The following is a 16,550-nucleotide window of genomic DNA, read 5'->3' as shown; positions in this document are numbered from 1 at the left end:
ACAATCAGTTAAATTATTGTCATCATGGATAGAACTGCTTCTCCGGAATCCAATATCGCTGACCTCGTTTCAGATGATGATTCATCTTCTGTTTCAAGTCTGGATTCAGTGAATGATACTCCAACAAACAATAATCAAACACAATTACTAACAAACACACCGCTGACCATTGAGTTAAATTCGAATCCTCTCATTGAGGTCATGCCAATGACTCCAAACAATCAAAAAGGGCAGCTCTCAATCACAACACCCAACTCTCAAAATAATACTCCAAATTTATATCCAAGCACCGTGTCTGTTTCACCAAGAGGTGCCATCCTGAACAACATGTCAACACCCACCAATCTTCCCAAAGAAAATCCTTCCATACCATCAGTGTCAAGCACAGGCCAACCGAGCGATGATATTAATTCATCCTCAAACAAAATAGATACAACAGAATTTGTTTTAATGCTCTTCTTTCAAGAATTCAAAGAACAAGCCTTGAAAATTATCGATGAGTTCGCTTTCGAAAATGTATGTATTTGTTATCATTTAAATTTCTCATCACAACTGTTTTCAATAGAAGGTGAACGACAACGTCACATCCATAATAGATTCCAGAGTTTTTAGTCATGCAGCACCACGAACCTCCACAAATTGGAACAGCTCTAGCCATGCAACAAATGGATATAATGAATTCATTCAATCAGCTATAGATTTACAATATGGAAACGAGCTATCTTCATATGAAGGATCTTCTAGGGGCTCGATCATGCTTCGTGACGTTACTTTAAACGCAAGTTCTAGAGCTTCTGAAATTTTTAGTGCTTCTCCATTGTCGAACACTTCATTAATGTCATTTTCTCCTGAGTCTTCACACCGAAGAACAGAATCTATTTCCGGTATATACTCGAGTCAATCGTTTGAACAGTTGTTATCTGCATTTTCTGCGATTTCGAAACATCATTTGAATACCATGATTGAAGCACTAATTAATTGGAGAGTTCATCTTGATTGCAATCCTACCACAATTGTGAAAGAAAAAATTAAGGAAAAACTGACAAATCTTTCTAAAAAAGCTTCTCTTGCTAAACAAGAGACTTTGATAGCAAATTTCAAAGAAAGAAAAGAGGTAAGTGTCTTCTTTGATGCTATTGAGAAAATGGTTAATAATTGTAAAATCTTTAGTTGGCTGCCGACTATATATTAAGTTTAACAGTTCTGTTAACATTAGGATCTTTTAGACAACCAGAGCTTTCTCTTAAAAACTGCGAACAAATAGAATTTTTATGTATGGATAGATTTAAAAAAGCACATGTAAATATTACTACTGGATTGGAATCTCTTGTCGAAAGCAAGAAAAAAGTTTTGGATTTATTCGCTGAAATTATTGGTTTAATGTCTGTGAAATGGTTTCAAAAAATATCCGATAATTTCTTAGAACAAGCAAACGCAAGATTGGAATATAAATATGAAGCAGCAAGCTTTATTAGGGCATTGAAGTATGTAAAAATAAGGTTATCCAAACCAGCAGAGGTGAACGAGAGTGTAAATTTATTGAAAAAGATTACAGATTTCTTCTCAAAAGCAAAGAAATCTGAAATTAAGAGAGCATGTGCAGAGGCCTTAACGAATATGTTATCACCTCTTGCTGAATTCGAATACAAAAATGGCATTGATTATCGTGATTGGTTAACGGGACTTAAGAACTTGCTCTCGGTTGCAAAGAAAATGTGCAAGAAAGCATCATATCAGACGGTATGTATTTCATGCATCGACCACGCGATTTGACAAACACTATACTTTGAAAAGACCGCATTTCCATTCAGGGCAGCTGTGCTTTGTCTAAATCCCAAAGCAGTTTTTGTTACTCCATTCAAGGAATATTTAACCGATGTATTCAGATTATGCAAAGATAAGAGCACAAAATTAATGGGACTTGATTGCCTGTTGCATGTTATGGGTTATTACTTGAAAATCTCAAATGAGACTGATCAATCTATGGTTATTGACATTTTAACCAAGACAATAGCAATTATTCTGAGTGGTAAAAAAATACCACCATCAATACCAGCTCTCGACAGTATTTATGATGCCTCTGTAGATATTATAGTCATGGTATCAAATAGCAGAATGGATTATGCAATGAAAAACATGGTTCTCAAAAATTTAGAGCTTGATAGCAGCGTGAGTTTTTTACCAGAGTAAGTATTTTAACAATAATGTTGGCGAGCTGAATCAATGCTCCAATTTTAACAGAACCGTTTATTTAGCTTTGCGAGCGTTTCTTGCTATTGCTGAAGTGAATGATATGAAGAAACTCTCCTCCATGCTGGGAACGGATGAGAAAACCTCCGAATTTCCTTGGGTTCATAAGTTATTGGACAGAACACAGAGTAGGTCGAGCAATGAAACAGAAGGAGATGACTTTGATAAAGACCTCACTGTTCATTCTGTGAGAATGACTTCCCCATTTTCAAGCTATAGAACATTAAGTAACAGCTTTGGATCCAAAGCTTCATCCTTTTACGGAGCTAACTTTTTGGCTAAAACAGAAAAAATCATTGATGCTCTCGAACAATATCAAGAACAAATGTCAGAACGGCTGAGTGGTATTCTGAGGCTATGTATTCAAGTATATGGAAACTTTTTGCAATCAAATCACACAAAACCGTTGCACGAAAATCTTTCAAAGGACAAGTATGCCAGTTTACGTGTTGCTGTAACTTCAATTTCGTGCATTCCGAGAGTACTTCCATGTGACTTTACTAGAAAAGAGCTTTGTGATATGTTGTGTCGATTTATTGTCCATCAGTATGGTGACATTAGGGATGTTTCATGGGAGACCATGTTACAATTAATGGATAACCATACGGATCTTAGACCAGTATTGATACACTCATTTGCTGAAATGATTGTGGCTATTGATGATTTCAGAGCTGACCTATTGAAATCCGTCTTAAAAAAGTTTTTATTCCTTCTTGAGAAATGGATTGCTAATCTTAATAATCCACCATCAACAGAGTCTACTATGACCAGGCCAACAGTATTTGGTAAACTGAAACCAGAAACTACAACCAGTAGCACATACTTTGACCCTGCTCCTATTGAAGCTGTGGGAGTTGTACTATTGTGCAATCTTAATCCGTTCATTAGACTTGCCAGTTTAAGAATTTTCACTCTTGTGCGAACTATTTCACACAAAATTCTTGAAAGGGAAAATAAGACACATACCGCAACCGCTACAGTAGCAGATCTTATCGAAGAGGCAGGAATGAGGAATATCCAAAACATTTGGAAAATTGAAGAACTTCCAATGCCTGACACCTTTGAGAAATTTATACAAGATCCATCATTGTCTTACTTTGATTATCTTACAGATATGTTGCGACTACTTGGAAAGGATTTATCAATATACTGCCAACCTACTTCTTACATTGCTCTTGGACAAATCACAAAACGAATTATGAGACTTAACAATTTATTGGATAGCGTCTATACAAGAATGACTGTCACCAGTGAGATCCAAAGAATTGTAGAATTGTGGAGTCATTTTGTGAATCTTGCATGTGCTATGGCAAGAAAGTCTCTCTTCAGACCACATGAGGAAGAAGAACCATCATCAAAGGGTATTCTCAGAACTCCAAGAATTTCTTCAGCCAAAGATTTATATGAAATGATTTATCCTCATCTAAAATCAAATTATGAAAAACAATCAACAGCAGCTGTGAATGCCTTAGGAGCTGTACCCGACGAATTATTGGAGATTCTTCTCGATAACATCAAACCTCTTGAGAACGAAGCTTACTCTATTGATAAGCAAAAAAAGAACAGGAAAAGAAAAGATTTGTTGAGAGTGCAAATTTCTAGAGTCTATTCTCGACTGTCAAGTAACATTCACGATACAACATTGAAGGAAAAAGAATTTATCAAAGAGAAATTTCTTTCATTCGTAGAGGAACAAATCCAATATAGCAAACAGCCAGGAAACATGTATAACATTGACTTGCAATCTCTCAGACATCACTTATTTATTGTCATTGACAACATTTCGAGAAAGTTATATTATTATTCTCCCAAGGCAGGATATAGAACTTTTGACAAGAACTTGAGAAAGGAACTGATCTTATTTGTGATTCAATGGACTGGTTATGGTAAATCAAGCATTAAACGAGAAGAGGAAGAATTGAACAGTCTCTCTGCTACCATTGAAAAACTTAAAGATCCAGAAGAGAAGAGAAATATGGGAGCTATTTTCAGAAAGAAAACAGCTAGAATGAAGTTTCGATCGTGTGGAGCTGTGGCTGGCCTGTTGCTTGGAGAGTTTTTTGAAACAAATATGGAGATACTCAAAAATTGGAGTTCCATGACACGTATGGAAAACAAGAGAAATCCAAAACTACATGATGATTCTGTCGAAGATGAGGATACTGCTGATGACGAATCCACAACTGTGGTGATTAGAGAAAAGAGCACTTCCATTCGATCTTCACTCTCCATTCTTGACACTGTCCTCCGAAGTAATCCTCCAACAATAATTATGCCTGAAAATTTAGAGCTTGAATCACTTGGTATTACTGTTCTTAAATGGATTGATGAGATCCTTTGTTCACGGTCTTTAGTTTATAGAAAGATTGGAATTGAAGCTATTGAAAACATTTTGTTGTCGAATCCATCATTACTTGACATTTTTGTGGATCAATGCTACAATTGTAGCAAAAAGTTGTCAAAGGGATACTTTGTGGCAATATGTAATGTTTTCGAGAGGTGTGAAATGCCTTGTTCAGTACCAGTGATGTTGACCTTAATTATTTTCAAATCTGTTTCTGAGAGATTATCGAACAGAAATATTTCATATCGACTTCTCAGTTTCATCAGCCAGAGATTCTTCTCTTCCAACACAGAGAGTGGAAATTATCCTTATTACATTTCTAGTGGATTAGAGGACCAATTCTTCAGCAATCAAATATCACTTGCTGCAAAACTTGCTCGTGATCATCCACAACATGCCTACGGAGTATTAGAAGAAGTATTCCAGAGGTTGGCCTATTTACTTCCTGGTGATCAAAGATCTCTTCTAAAATCATTGATTGAATGGATTCCATATCTGAATCTAGATGAGTTGGAAATTCTGAGCTCATTCAGAGGTTCAAACGCAATGCCCAATGACGACATTCTTCTTTCTAAAATACCTGAAAGTAGAAGAGTTTTAGATATCATGTTTGATATAACTAAAACCTATGCCCAGCAATTTCCTGAAGAATGTAAAGAAATGTGGATGAGACTCTCAAGCGATCCATCAAACATTAGAAAAGTCATGATTTATCTCACTGAGAAAGGAACTCAATTCTCGATTGATGCTCCTAACTGCAAAACTCTATTTTCCATTTCACAAAAGATTTCCTATTATTGTGCATGTGCTGGACCACAACAAGTGGTTGATTCACTTGTGGTGGAATATATTCAAAAATCTAGAGATGATATTCCACTTTCTAAACACTACCGAGAGATTTCTCCCAATATTGAAAGTATTGCTGTTTTGACTCAGAGACAAGGTGGACGTTCAGCAACGCCACCTCTTGTGCGTTGTGATGTGGTTCTCATCTTACTGAGTGAAGTTGCATATGATCATGCTGCTGTTTTTAGAAAACATCTTCCTCTTATCCTCCAATATATGTTTATTAGAATGGATCACAAAATCAAATTGGTTTCATACAATGCCAAGCTCTTATTGGTTCACCTGGTGCACAGTTTGGTTGTGAAACAATTACCTCATAATGGAGGAACCTTGGAACAAAACGAACACCTATTCGAAGCTAAAAATTTAATTCATTTCTTGTTGGATTGCAAAACAGATGAATACCTATGGACAAGAGATAATATAACCATTGATGACATGACTTTGGGCCAAATTGCAGGTAACACAAGTGCAATGTTTTTCTCCAACTTGGAAGATGACTTGGGTGACTATGCTCAAAGATCTATTGATGAAAAACCGAGCATGAATCCAGTGAGTGACAATGTCAAGCAATTGACCTCCCTTGTGGAACGTGTTGTTTTTATTTTGAAGAATGAGCCAAATATTAAGAGCGAATGGGGATATCAATCTCTTATTTGGGCAACAAGAAGCAGCTCGATTCACAATGTTGTCCGTTCATACCAAATTTATCGTACTCTTAGACCAGAATTAAGAAAGAGTGATTTTGTTATAATTTTACAAGATTTAAAGAAGTATTTGGAGGAACTTTATTCAGGTGATTCGCTTCAAGTGGACAAGTCAGTTCCAATTGATACGACAAAGATTGCCATTGTCGTTGAGATTATTGAAACCATCCGTGTTGTGGTAAAACATATGGAAAGAACTCGACTGGTGTTATTCCCACAAATATTTTGGCTTTCTACAGCGCTACTCTATAGTGATGTTACTCATATTTATGTGTATGCGTTACGTTTGTTAACACAAGTGTTAAAACGTCTTGACATTAGTGACGATGCAATTAGAAATGTGATCATTGCTTCAAGACCCGAGATTCTCTCTCCTACTACAGACATTCAGGATTTATTGACGAAAGGTCTTCTCAATCCCTTCTCTGAGCCATTATCGATTGAAATCTTGGCCATATTTTTCAAGATTGACTGTGACTTGATGACTGACACTGGACCTTACATTAGATTTATCATGAAGAACATGATTGGATTACTGCCAAGACTTTGTTGCCACATTGATGACACAAACAAACTCAAGTGTTGGTCCATTGCATCTAACATTGTAGAAGTGTGTGAAAATGCATCTCTCAAGAGATTGGCAAAAGTATTTTCAAGATATTCGAAAGGTTATTATACTTCATCAGACAAATTTTTACTTGACCTTCGAAGGCCATTCTCTGAAGCCTTTTTCCCCAAATTTGAAAAAGAAGTTTTTGATTTTTTCATTGAGCTTCTTCAGTTTGGACCAAAATTATATCAAAAATCCCTTCTCTCCATTCTGCATTCATTGCTTCTTCATGCAAATATTTCAAAGAATAATATTGGAAAGAAGAATGGATTTGTGGCAACCATTATTGAAATGTTAGAAGGCCCATTATGGTATGAAGCGACTCGTGTTTTGGATGTCACTGTTAAAAACAGCTTTGAGAAAGAAAGAAAAGATCCTATTCAATGGAATCAAAAAGGTGTTGAGAGTTTAAATATTAAGCAATTACGTATGAATAACAGCATGCCTAGATATTTCTTTGGATATCATGCTGGACCTGGTATCAAACAATGTATCAATGTGATTCAAAGTATTTATAACTATAGCGTGCTTCCTGTTCATGAAGAAGAAATCAACTTGTTGGATTTAGTTGAAGAAATTCACTCCACTCCTGAGCCTTCTTCTCCAACCACGATACGAATCACCTCATATCCTGAATTAGCAATTTCCTCTGTACAAGATATTGAACATTTGGAATTTGACATTTCGGACGAGGAAACAATCACAGAAGACAGTGCTGAGAACATATCCACCGAGTTCGATGATCAAGCAACAGATAGTGATTTATTGTCAACAGCAAGCAAATACAAAATGACATATGACAACTCAGAAAACAGTGAGGAGGAAGAAATCAAAAAGTTGGATGAACTTTTACTACAGACCATCCAAATGATAGCATCTGAAGTTAAGCCCCTTGTATCTCCGTATGTCACAGCTTCAATACCATTCGATAAGAGTGCTCCAAGCTCGCCACAAAACATGATGAAGGTTCCAAAGAAACGAACATCCTCTTTCTCATCCTCAACCAATTCCCTTCTAAATAGAAAATTCCAATAAATTGAAATTCAAATAGGAGCTATTTTTGCTTGTATTTGCATATTGGGAACATCCATTCCAGCTAAAATATTAAAAATTGGATTAATGAACAGTCATGTGCAACAAAGTACGTACCATCAATTTATGCTCCATTTCTGTCATTTGCGGATTAAGTGGCTTATCGAGTGGTGAAACAAGATCACTCATTTTCTTTAAAGATTCCAATAAATCAAAAGGTCCTTTGTTTCTTGTTTTAAATTCTTGTCGTTGTTTCCATTCTTCGTAAGAAAGAGTTTCAATATCGTTGTCAGAGTCTTCATCCTCATCCAAATTGTACAAAATATCTGAAAAATCATACTTGTTTTTATCTTTCTGAATGACAATGTTGGTTTGGTTTTTTGCTTTTTGTTGCTTTTTTGGAATAAAAGAAAATTCTTCATCATCGCTTGATTTTCTAAATTTTGAAAGGGATTGCTGCAACTGATCCGATAATTTATCTTTCGGAAGCTCTTTCTTTCCTTCTTGTAAAGACTCTTCTTCATCCTCTTCCGATAAAATTTTCCTCGAATTCGTTTTACTTGATTGATCATCAAGCCTTTTATCTTTTTGGAAAGACCAATCCGAGTAATTTGGAATTTCCTCATCTTGATCATTTTCTTCCAAAACTTGATCTCCCCCACCAGGTAGTAAATTTAGAGGAGTTTTATTTTCTTCTTTCTTAAAAGACCACTGAGAGTAATCGGGAATATCTTCATCATCGGTCTCTTCATGAAGTTCTTCCACAACGATCGAACTCGGTTTGTTCATTTTTTTGTTTAAAGAGAGAAATTGATGATGATTGCATTTCATCCTGTCTAAATGACTGTCTATCATCACCTTTGTAGAGACATTTCACTACAGGGTATTATCATGACGAGGTGTCTGTCCACAGGCACTTGCTTTGATTTTCAAGTTCAAATTCTTGTTTGAATATTCCTAAAAAAATTCAAAAAAAAAGTCATCCTTTCCCTGCATTGGATCTCTCTTCAGGTCGTCGACGATTGGCTCCATTGACAGATAACAACAACACTCATTTCATCATCATCATCAACAATATCAAACAACGTAGATGGGAGTTCCGGGATTTATCTATTGGTTGGATACCAACATTTTGAGAGGACTTAAACGACAACAACATAAACAACAATTACAACATGGTGATGATGAGCCTCATGAAGATATTCCAACTATTCAATTTGATATTCCGAACAAAGAGCCTAACGTTGAAAAAATTATTAAAAGACAAGTAGATAACTTTTATATCGATCTTAACGGTTTAATTCATCCATGTTGTCATCCACAAGTGGGTAAAAAGCCTCAAAACGAAGATGAAATGATGCAACGAATTGTAGATGAATTACTATTCTTGGCAAGAACAGTATCACCTAAAAATTTGTTTTATATTGCAGTGGATGGTGTTGCACCTGCAGCTAAACAAGAACAACAACGTCATCGTAGATTTGTTGCAGTCAATGATCATGAAATTAGATCAAATTATATCAATGAAATTCAAGAACGATATAAGCAACAAATGGAAACTCAACATTTAAAGAAAGAGGTCAGCAATGAGGAAAAGAAGGATGAAATGAAGGATGATGCTCTTGAACAAAATCAACAGACTGAAAATGAAACAATGCAAGAAAAGAACGAAGCAACGTTAACAAACAATAACGAGTCAACTCAGCCAGGATTCTGGGCTCGATTGGAAGCAAAGAAAACTCATTGGGATCACAATGTCATTTCTCCAGGAACACCTTTCATGGTTCGGTGTATGGAAACAGTGCACCAAGCAGCTGACTTGATCGTTCAAGAGTTTCCAAATGTCAAGGTCATTGTGAGTGACAGTAGTGTTCCAGGAGAGGGTGAACACAAAATTTTGAGTTACATGAAAAAAGAAAAAGCAATCAATCCAAAATCCTTTTCTCATATGGTACACGTAGTGCACGGTTTAGATGCTGATTTAATCATGCTTACCTCTTTGATTGGTTTACCACATATTTATAGTTACAGAGACAAGGAAAATGTCAGAGACAAGAGAAGAGAGAAGGAAATATTTGATATTTCTGCATTGGGAAAACTATTTGCTCGAATTATTGTTTCATCCATTATCACTCTTGACAAAACACGAAAAGCAAGAGAAGTTAAATGGAGTAATGAGAGTCTAGTGTCAGACGTCGTTTTACTTTTGATGGCTGTTGGAAACGATTTTTTACCAAATATTCCTTCTCTCGTCATGCACAATCATGCTGCCTCCATCATCATGTTTGCTTACTCAAAATATTTGATTCAATGTCTTGCGACTAAGAAAGGAAAGGGATCTAGTATTGACCCTTCAGAATACTATTTGGTTGACCACAAACAAGGAGTGAAGGTCAATATTAGAAATTTCGTTAAGGCACTTTCAACAATTCGAGACGAATCTGTTTTCGGCTTATTTGTTAAAATGTACAGCAGTAATTTAAGAAAGGCAACTGAAAAACAAGCATCAGATGTGTTTCAACATGAAGACATTATTGATGGTATCAACCAAATTGTTGGAAGTAGAGGACGTATTCAAGAAGCGAAGTTTGACAAAGTTTGGAAAGAAGTTTCGAAAAATTCAATCTCTCATGATTCATATCAAATTGTTTTCAAAATTTTGAAAGAGTTCTACACGAGTATCGACAAGAAGAATTCATCCGTCAATCGAACCTATGATGAGGCATCTATTTTGAACCGATGTTTAAGTAATGCCAATTTTGTGCTTGAGCAAATTCCTACCAGTTTGATTTTAAAGTATAAGGATGAAATTCATAAAGAATATTACGAAAAAAAGTTTGGAAACAGTTCCACAGAATTTAGAAAGAAGTTAGTGAAGGAATTTTTACGAGGTGTAGTATGGTCGTTCACTTATTATTCATACAATGATCCACCCTCTTGGACATGGAGATTCCCATTTCATTATGGACCCGTTTTGAGTGACGTTTCTGATTTCATGAAAGATCTCCAAGATGAAGAATTGATTAAGGAAATTAGCACTTTTGAAAAGGGAGCACCACTGACACCCTATGAACAATTACTGTGCATTCTACCAAAAGAAAGTATGGGAAATTGTTTACCACAAACATATTTGGACATATTGAACGATGAACGATTGAATGAATTTTTCCCTTCATCATTCAAGAGAGACGGTAATTTTTCAGGAATTATTTATAAGGCAGTTTCTCTTCTTCCTTCGATTGATATTTCGCTTGTGAAGAGCATCTCAAAAGAATTAGATCCATTATTGTCATCAGAAGAAAAACAAAAGAATTCGGTAGGATATGATGTTATTTATGTGGCAACCGATTCTGATGTGAATCAAGAATTAAGACAAAAGCTCAGCGATTCTTCCTCTGAAGAAGACCCACACATACCACTATCCTTCAATCAAGACAGTATTTTATCTGGCATGTTCAAAAAGATGGATAACAAGTTAATATTTAACTCTTCAGATCCATCCATCACACCTTCCAATGTATTGCATGCCAATGTTGCTTCCTATCTTTACAAACCAAGTGAGGTGAATATTGATATGGCATACCAGACACTCGAAAAGACTCCTGTTCCAAGAGGACGTTTAAATGTCTCATTGACCAGACAATTAACCAAATTCACCCAAGTTGGAACCTTTGTGAGAGAATCAGAGAGTGACGATTTACGCACTCTCTCTGATCGTGGGTCAACTACCAATACTAGCGCTCAAAAGAGAAAGTACAACAAGGATAAGAATGTAGATGGACCTCGAAGAAAGGTTGCTAAAACAGAGAGTGGTCATCCACAAGGAAATCAACATTTATCAAGATCCAATTCTCAAAAATCGTCACAGAAAGAAATGGATGAACGCAAACCTATTAAGGCAAAGAGAAGAATGAATAAGCAACAGAACTCTACAGAGAAACAACAAGCATCCGTGGTGACCATTGAAGATGGAATGGAAACCACCACTGCTACAGCGCACTCTGAAGCAAAGGTTGAAACCTCTTCATTGACGACGAAAAAGAAGGAACATCCTACTACTGATTCTTCATCTAATCACAACGAATCATCAACAACAACAGAATCTACAGTAGCTGAGACAACCACAACCTCACATCGAACGACTTCTAAGGAAGCTGAGAAGAGAAAGAAGAAACGACAACGACAAAAGGCCAATAAGAGACTAAAGAAAGAAGCAGCTGCATCTTCTGGTGGTAACGCAGCTACTATGACTGTGGTGACATCCAACAACAGCAATGATAGCAACACAAACCATGTGAAGCAAGAATCCATGACATCCACTCACAACAACACCATGGTGAAGAAGCAAGAAAAAGCAACAACACCTCAAGGATCTCAAAACAAGCAAAAATTGAAGGAAAATACCAAAGACAAGTTGATGGCACTCATGAACAAGTTAAAGAAATAAACTTGTCCAAATCCATTGGAGTGAAGTTCCGCTTGTTCTTCTCTACACAAATTCACATCCAAAAAAATGCTTTACAGTTGTTGTATCTTTAATCGCATGGGAGAATGTATTTTCTACAGAGAATGGAACACTTCCGATAAATATAAGAAGAACAGTGAATCTAAACATCAGTCACAAATGAAATTGATGTATGGATTTTTGTTTTCAATGAAGAGATTTGTGGAAGGTATTTCACCAAAACCGTAGGTGTTTGTGAAACATTTGTTTTTCAAAAGATACATGTAATTCCTGTAAATTCCGATCGGATCAATCATCATGATGTTTGGAAATTAATTTTGAATTTTCATGGAAATTGAATCATCTCTATTGGTGTTGACATCACCAAAATTGACACTCATTGACGATCAACACCAACAGAGAAAGCCAATTTCAAAGTTTTAAAACCAACAATTACAAATTACACTTTTTTGAATCACCAACCGGAGTAAAATTCATTCTCTTGACTGATCCCAACGTTGGCAGTATTCAGAATACTTTACAAGAAATTTATTCAAAATTATATGTGGAATTAGTGGTGTTCAATCCCGTAGAAAAGACACAAGAAGGAATCACGAATACTCTTTTTGTGAAACATTTAGACAAACATCTGAGCCAACTTCCTTGGTTCAATTAGAAAGAGCTGCTGTAAATATAATAAAATTCATCCGATGAAATCTCAACAAGATGACCAGAAAGATGACTTTCATTCGTTATACCTTGTAAAATATATTAGGATTGAATTAGATTTCAATTTGGGTTTATTATTTGGTTATCCCATGATTATTATTGGAGGAAATGGAGAAGGAAGAGAAAGTGGGAGAGATGGAACAATCATTTTCAAAATGGTGATTCTGGAGGATTGATGCATTCGTTTCCATCCGAATAGTTTAACGAAAACTAGTACTGGTCGTGTTTTTCGAATGTATGGATGGTTTGGGAACTAGTTGATGATGGCAAAATTAATAATCCACTTGGGAATAAACGGCATCAGCTCCGAGTAAATCAACAGGAATAGGTTGTTGAGCCTCGAAGCCGTGAGTGTCCTCTGGATAGATGTGTACTCGGCTCATTCTCGTTTTACGCATTGCCTCTGAAGTTTTTGGAAGCATTCTCCTGATGGCTGTTTCAAGAACATAGGTAGGAAATCGTTCATGTCTTTGTTGTGCAGTATATTCCTTCAATCCGCCAGCATATCCGGTGTGCCATCTGTACATTTTACGTTTCCATTTATCGCCGGTAAAAGCCACATGTTTAGCATTAATAATAACAACATGGTCTCCACATTCTTGTCCCATATGAGGTGAATGAATGGGTTTATGTTTACCGATGAGGATGGGAACAATTTTAGAGGCGAGTCTTCCTACCACTTGATTCTTGGCGTCCACGAGATAGAAAAGCTTTTGACCAGTGAGCACTGTGTTCATTTTTGTTTTGCAGAAATTGAATTATTTTGAAAATTTGGATAGCATGTGATTTGGATGTTTGGGTTTTGTTTATTATATATTTCATGAATACATATGGGGAATATCCGTCCTCGATGAAGGATTGGTGGAAATTTTCTGCATGTTTTGTGAAGGTTAATTAATTTTTTTACATTATTCAATTATTTATATAAAACTAATATCTATTTGAATTGAGAATACAATTAAAAAGAATTCCTTGAAATAATTAATTATTTGATACCTTGATAGGGTTCACCTCAAATCCTTCAAGTTTGAGTTGTTGTTGATAAATTTAAAAGATTTTCAATCACAAGGTCATTAAAAATTATTTCGATATGAAGAATTAAAAGAAAATACAAAATTTAAATATCGGTCAGAGAAACACTGCATTGAATACTTCAGTTGCAACTCACCCTTAAGTACCACCCAAACATGTTGTCCATCTTCCAACACTTCATGAATTATTCCTTCGGGATCTAGAGCTTCTCCATCATCAGTTTTTAAACCTTTCGGAACTCCCAGTTCCAATCCAAAATTATTGTCATATCGAGCAAGAGCTACATGAGCAAGCCATATCACTCGTTGCTCTCCCGATCCACAACTCACTGAAAAAGTTTTTTCCTATTCATGATCATGAAAGGTTCGGATGAGATGCAATCAGTCTACTGTAAACGAACCTTTAGATGGACATTGATCTTCATTTTTGTTTTACAAAATGCTGAAGTCGTGTAGACTCGGATGGTACTCTGTTATAAGCTTGTCAGCAGTGGAAGTTTATGATGAAATCACTGTAGCGACAAGTTCAATGAACTATCCCTTCATAGTTATAAAACCTCCCAAATTTAGTTTGAAACTCATAGACAAGGGTACCATAAACGGCTGTGGCCGAGTGGTTAAGGTGTTAGACTGCGGTAATTAAAATTGCTTGGGGACTGAAGATAGTCCGCATTTTCAAACTGATTGGCTAAAGATCTTCCAACATTATATACTGCACCTCTAGCTGTTTCAAGGAATTGAACACTGGGATCTAAAACAACAATTTTCACCATGTCCTTTTCTTTCTTTGGAGTGTTGTCATAATGAACTGGAAGTGAGAGAATACGAGGTGCTGATGTTGAGTCACCATCCTTGCTCTTCTTTTTCAAAATTTCATCGGTAAAATGTACCCAGGTCCATAGAAACGGAAAGACAACACTTCCTTTGATTCGTAGATAATTGAAGTGGACATTCCATGCTGACAGCAATATCACCTTAATAAATGAATTGCTAACGAATGTGATTAGTGTGTAAACACGCTCACCATGAATATCTTTTTGATTGACACTAAAGATATTCTTGTTCTTTTCCTTATGGACGTCACCAAAAGTAAAACCAAATAAATATCCAAGACTAAATGTCTTGGGTGCGAAATACCAATAATAAGGAATATTCTTCAAAGTTCCAACCAGCGCTTGTCTCCAACAGGGTTGGTATCCATTTCTTATGTTGAGTCCCAACCACTATCATTGGCTGGTACCATGTTGGAGAAGATTTGATTCCTCTCCAGAACCGTATGGAATTGCAATCACATGTTTGATGCAACTATTCTTCCAAAGGCTTTAAGAATTTCTAGTGATTCCTTTTGAATTGAAGAGGAGTCCAACAATCCAAAAAGATCGAGGTAAAAGATCGATAAGTTTCTGACATTAATGGAAAAGAAATCTAAGGTACCGATAGATTTTGGAAAGTATTTGTCTTCCGGATCCTTGGAAATGAGTGCCAAACCCAATTCGTTTGAAGTACATGTCATCACTTTTTGATAAAGACTCTCCATTTGGACATTCTGCGCTGCTTTGATTTTGTTGGTCACCATCTCAACAAGGAGGTTTTGTTTTAGTAAGCCTCCTTTTTTATAACTGTCATAGGTGGATTTAAGTCGTTCATTCTTCAATAACGTTTCCTTAGAGCAGTTGCGGTTAAACCTGAATCAAACGCTTCTTTCATAGAATTCTGGAAAGCAGGCAATGCGTGCTTCCATGATATTAGTTTGTTTTGCGTTGTCGCACACAATGCAACAGTGGAGATAAGAATACTATCTTCTTCGTGGGTCCACTTATGTTTTGCAGCTCCGTGAGTTTTTCAAGTTCGCTTGGAAGATTTTGACGTTGTTGTCATCTTGGGTTCTCCGAACAATGATTCATGTTCATTGATATCAGAAAAGAAGTCCTGATGGCTGACTGATTCAATTAAGAGTCCTCGTCGACCACGATAACTCTTTTTGAAAAAGAGTCATCCGAAGTTTTGATTTTCTTTGGGGATGAACAGACCTCCTGCTTTGTTTGGGATGAAAAGGCTTGCTTTGTTCTTTTCATGACGAAGAAATGTCAAAGCAAAGGATGATGCGGGTATGAGAAATATAATGAATTAACATCATATGTGAAGGAAAGACAGAGCAAGCAAGGTTTGAGTTGTGTGTCAGCTACAGATTGTCTTTTTGGTAAGCGTAAATACTTTGCACAACTTTAACCTTGATCTCTAAAACTATATTTCGTTTGTGAGAGATTTGAACCTTTTCGTTGACATCAAAAAAATTTTCAACAGATTTTTTATAAAAAATTTATCGCGGTCTGCAGGACTCGAACCTGCGAAGGTTTCCCCATTGGATTTCAAGTCCAACGCCTTAACCACTCGGCCAAAACCGCTTACGATTGATAATAGTGATATTAATGATTGATGATTAAACAAGAATTGACCTCGAACGCTGTCTGAACACACCCAAACCTCACATCTTCTCAAAGAGATATTCTGAATTGTTGTATTTTCACAAACAACTGCATCGAATCACCAAAGACGG

General features: G+C 36.2%; 6 protein-coding genes across 6 annotated transcripts; 3 read left to right on the top strand and 3 right to left on the bottom strand.

The window, feature by feature from the left end:
• Window positions 1-24: 24 nt before the first annotated feature.
• Window positions 25-7,792, top strand: FDP41_000139 (uncharacterized protein; the record flags this gene model as incomplete). Its single annotated transcript, XM_044704468.1, has 5 exons — window positions 25-516; window positions 566-1,114; window positions 1,171-1,740; window positions 1,795-2,186; window positions 2,242-7,792. The coding sequence occupies 5 exons, from the start codon at window positions 25-27 to the stop codon at window positions 7,790-7,792; spliced, it is 7,554 nt and encodes a 2,517-aa protein (XP_044569813.1).
• Window positions 7,793-7,811: 19 nt separating this feature from the next.
• On the bottom strand, window positions 7,812-8,578 carry FDP41_000138 (uncharacterized protein; the record flags this gene model as incomplete). Its single annotated transcript, XM_044704457.1, has 2 exons — window positions 7,812-7,853; window positions 7,907-8,578. 2 exons carry the CDS (start codon window positions 8,576-8,578, stop codon window positions 7,812-7,814), a joined length of 714 nt encoding a protein of 237 aa, XP_044569812.1.
• A 301-nt stretch (window positions 8,579-8,879) lies between these two features.
• Window positions 8,880-12,236, top strand: FDP41_000137 (uncharacterized protein; the record flags this gene model as incomplete). Its single annotated transcript, XM_044704358.1, has 1 exon — window positions 8,880-12,236. One exon carries the CDS (start codon window positions 8,880-8,882, stop codon window positions 12,234-12,236), a length of 3,357 nt encoding a protein of 1,118 aa, XP_044569811.1.
• A 66-nt stretch (window positions 12,237-12,302) lies between these two features.
• Window positions 12,303-12,909, top strand: FDP41_000136 (uncharacterized protein; the record flags this gene model as incomplete). The annotated part of the gene is made up of 2 exons (XM_044704247.1): window positions 12,303-12,478; window positions 12,654-12,909. 2 exons carry the CDS (start codon window positions 12,303-12,305, stop codon window positions 12,907-12,909), a joined length of 432 nt encoding a protein of 143 aa, XP_044569810.1.
• A 325-nt stretch (window positions 12,910-13,234) lies between these two features.
• FDP41_000135 (uncharacterized protein) lies at window positions 13,235-13,699 on the bottom strand (the record flags this gene model as incomplete). Its single annotated transcript, XM_044704136.1, has 1 exon — window positions 13,235-13,699. One exon carries the CDS (start codon window positions 13,697-13,699, stop codon window positions 13,235-13,237), a length of 465 nt encoding a protein of 154 aa, XP_044569809.1.
• A 244-nt stretch (window positions 13,700-13,943) lies between these two features.
• On the bottom strand, window positions 13,944-14,418 carry FDP41_000134 (uncharacterized protein; the record flags this gene model as incomplete). Its single annotated transcript, XM_044704025.1, has 3 exons — window positions 13,944-13,981; window positions 14,131-14,338; window positions 14,395-14,418. The coding sequence occupies 3 exons, from the start codon at window positions 14,416-14,418 to the stop codon at window positions 13,944-13,946; spliced, it is 270 nt and encodes an 89-aa protein (XP_044569808.1).
• Window positions 14,419-16,550: the final 2,132 nt, after the last annotated feature.

Source organism: Naegleria fowleri (assembly GCF_008403515.1).
Source record: "Naegleria fowleri strain ATCC 30894 chromosome Unknown tig1, whole genome shotgun sequence".
NCBI lineage: Eukaryota > Heterolobosea > Eutetramitea > Acrasida > Naegleriidae > Naegleria > Naegleria fowleri.
The sequence above is the reverse complement of the archived record's forward strand: the minus strand, read 5'-3'. Positions and strand labels throughout refer to the sequence as shown.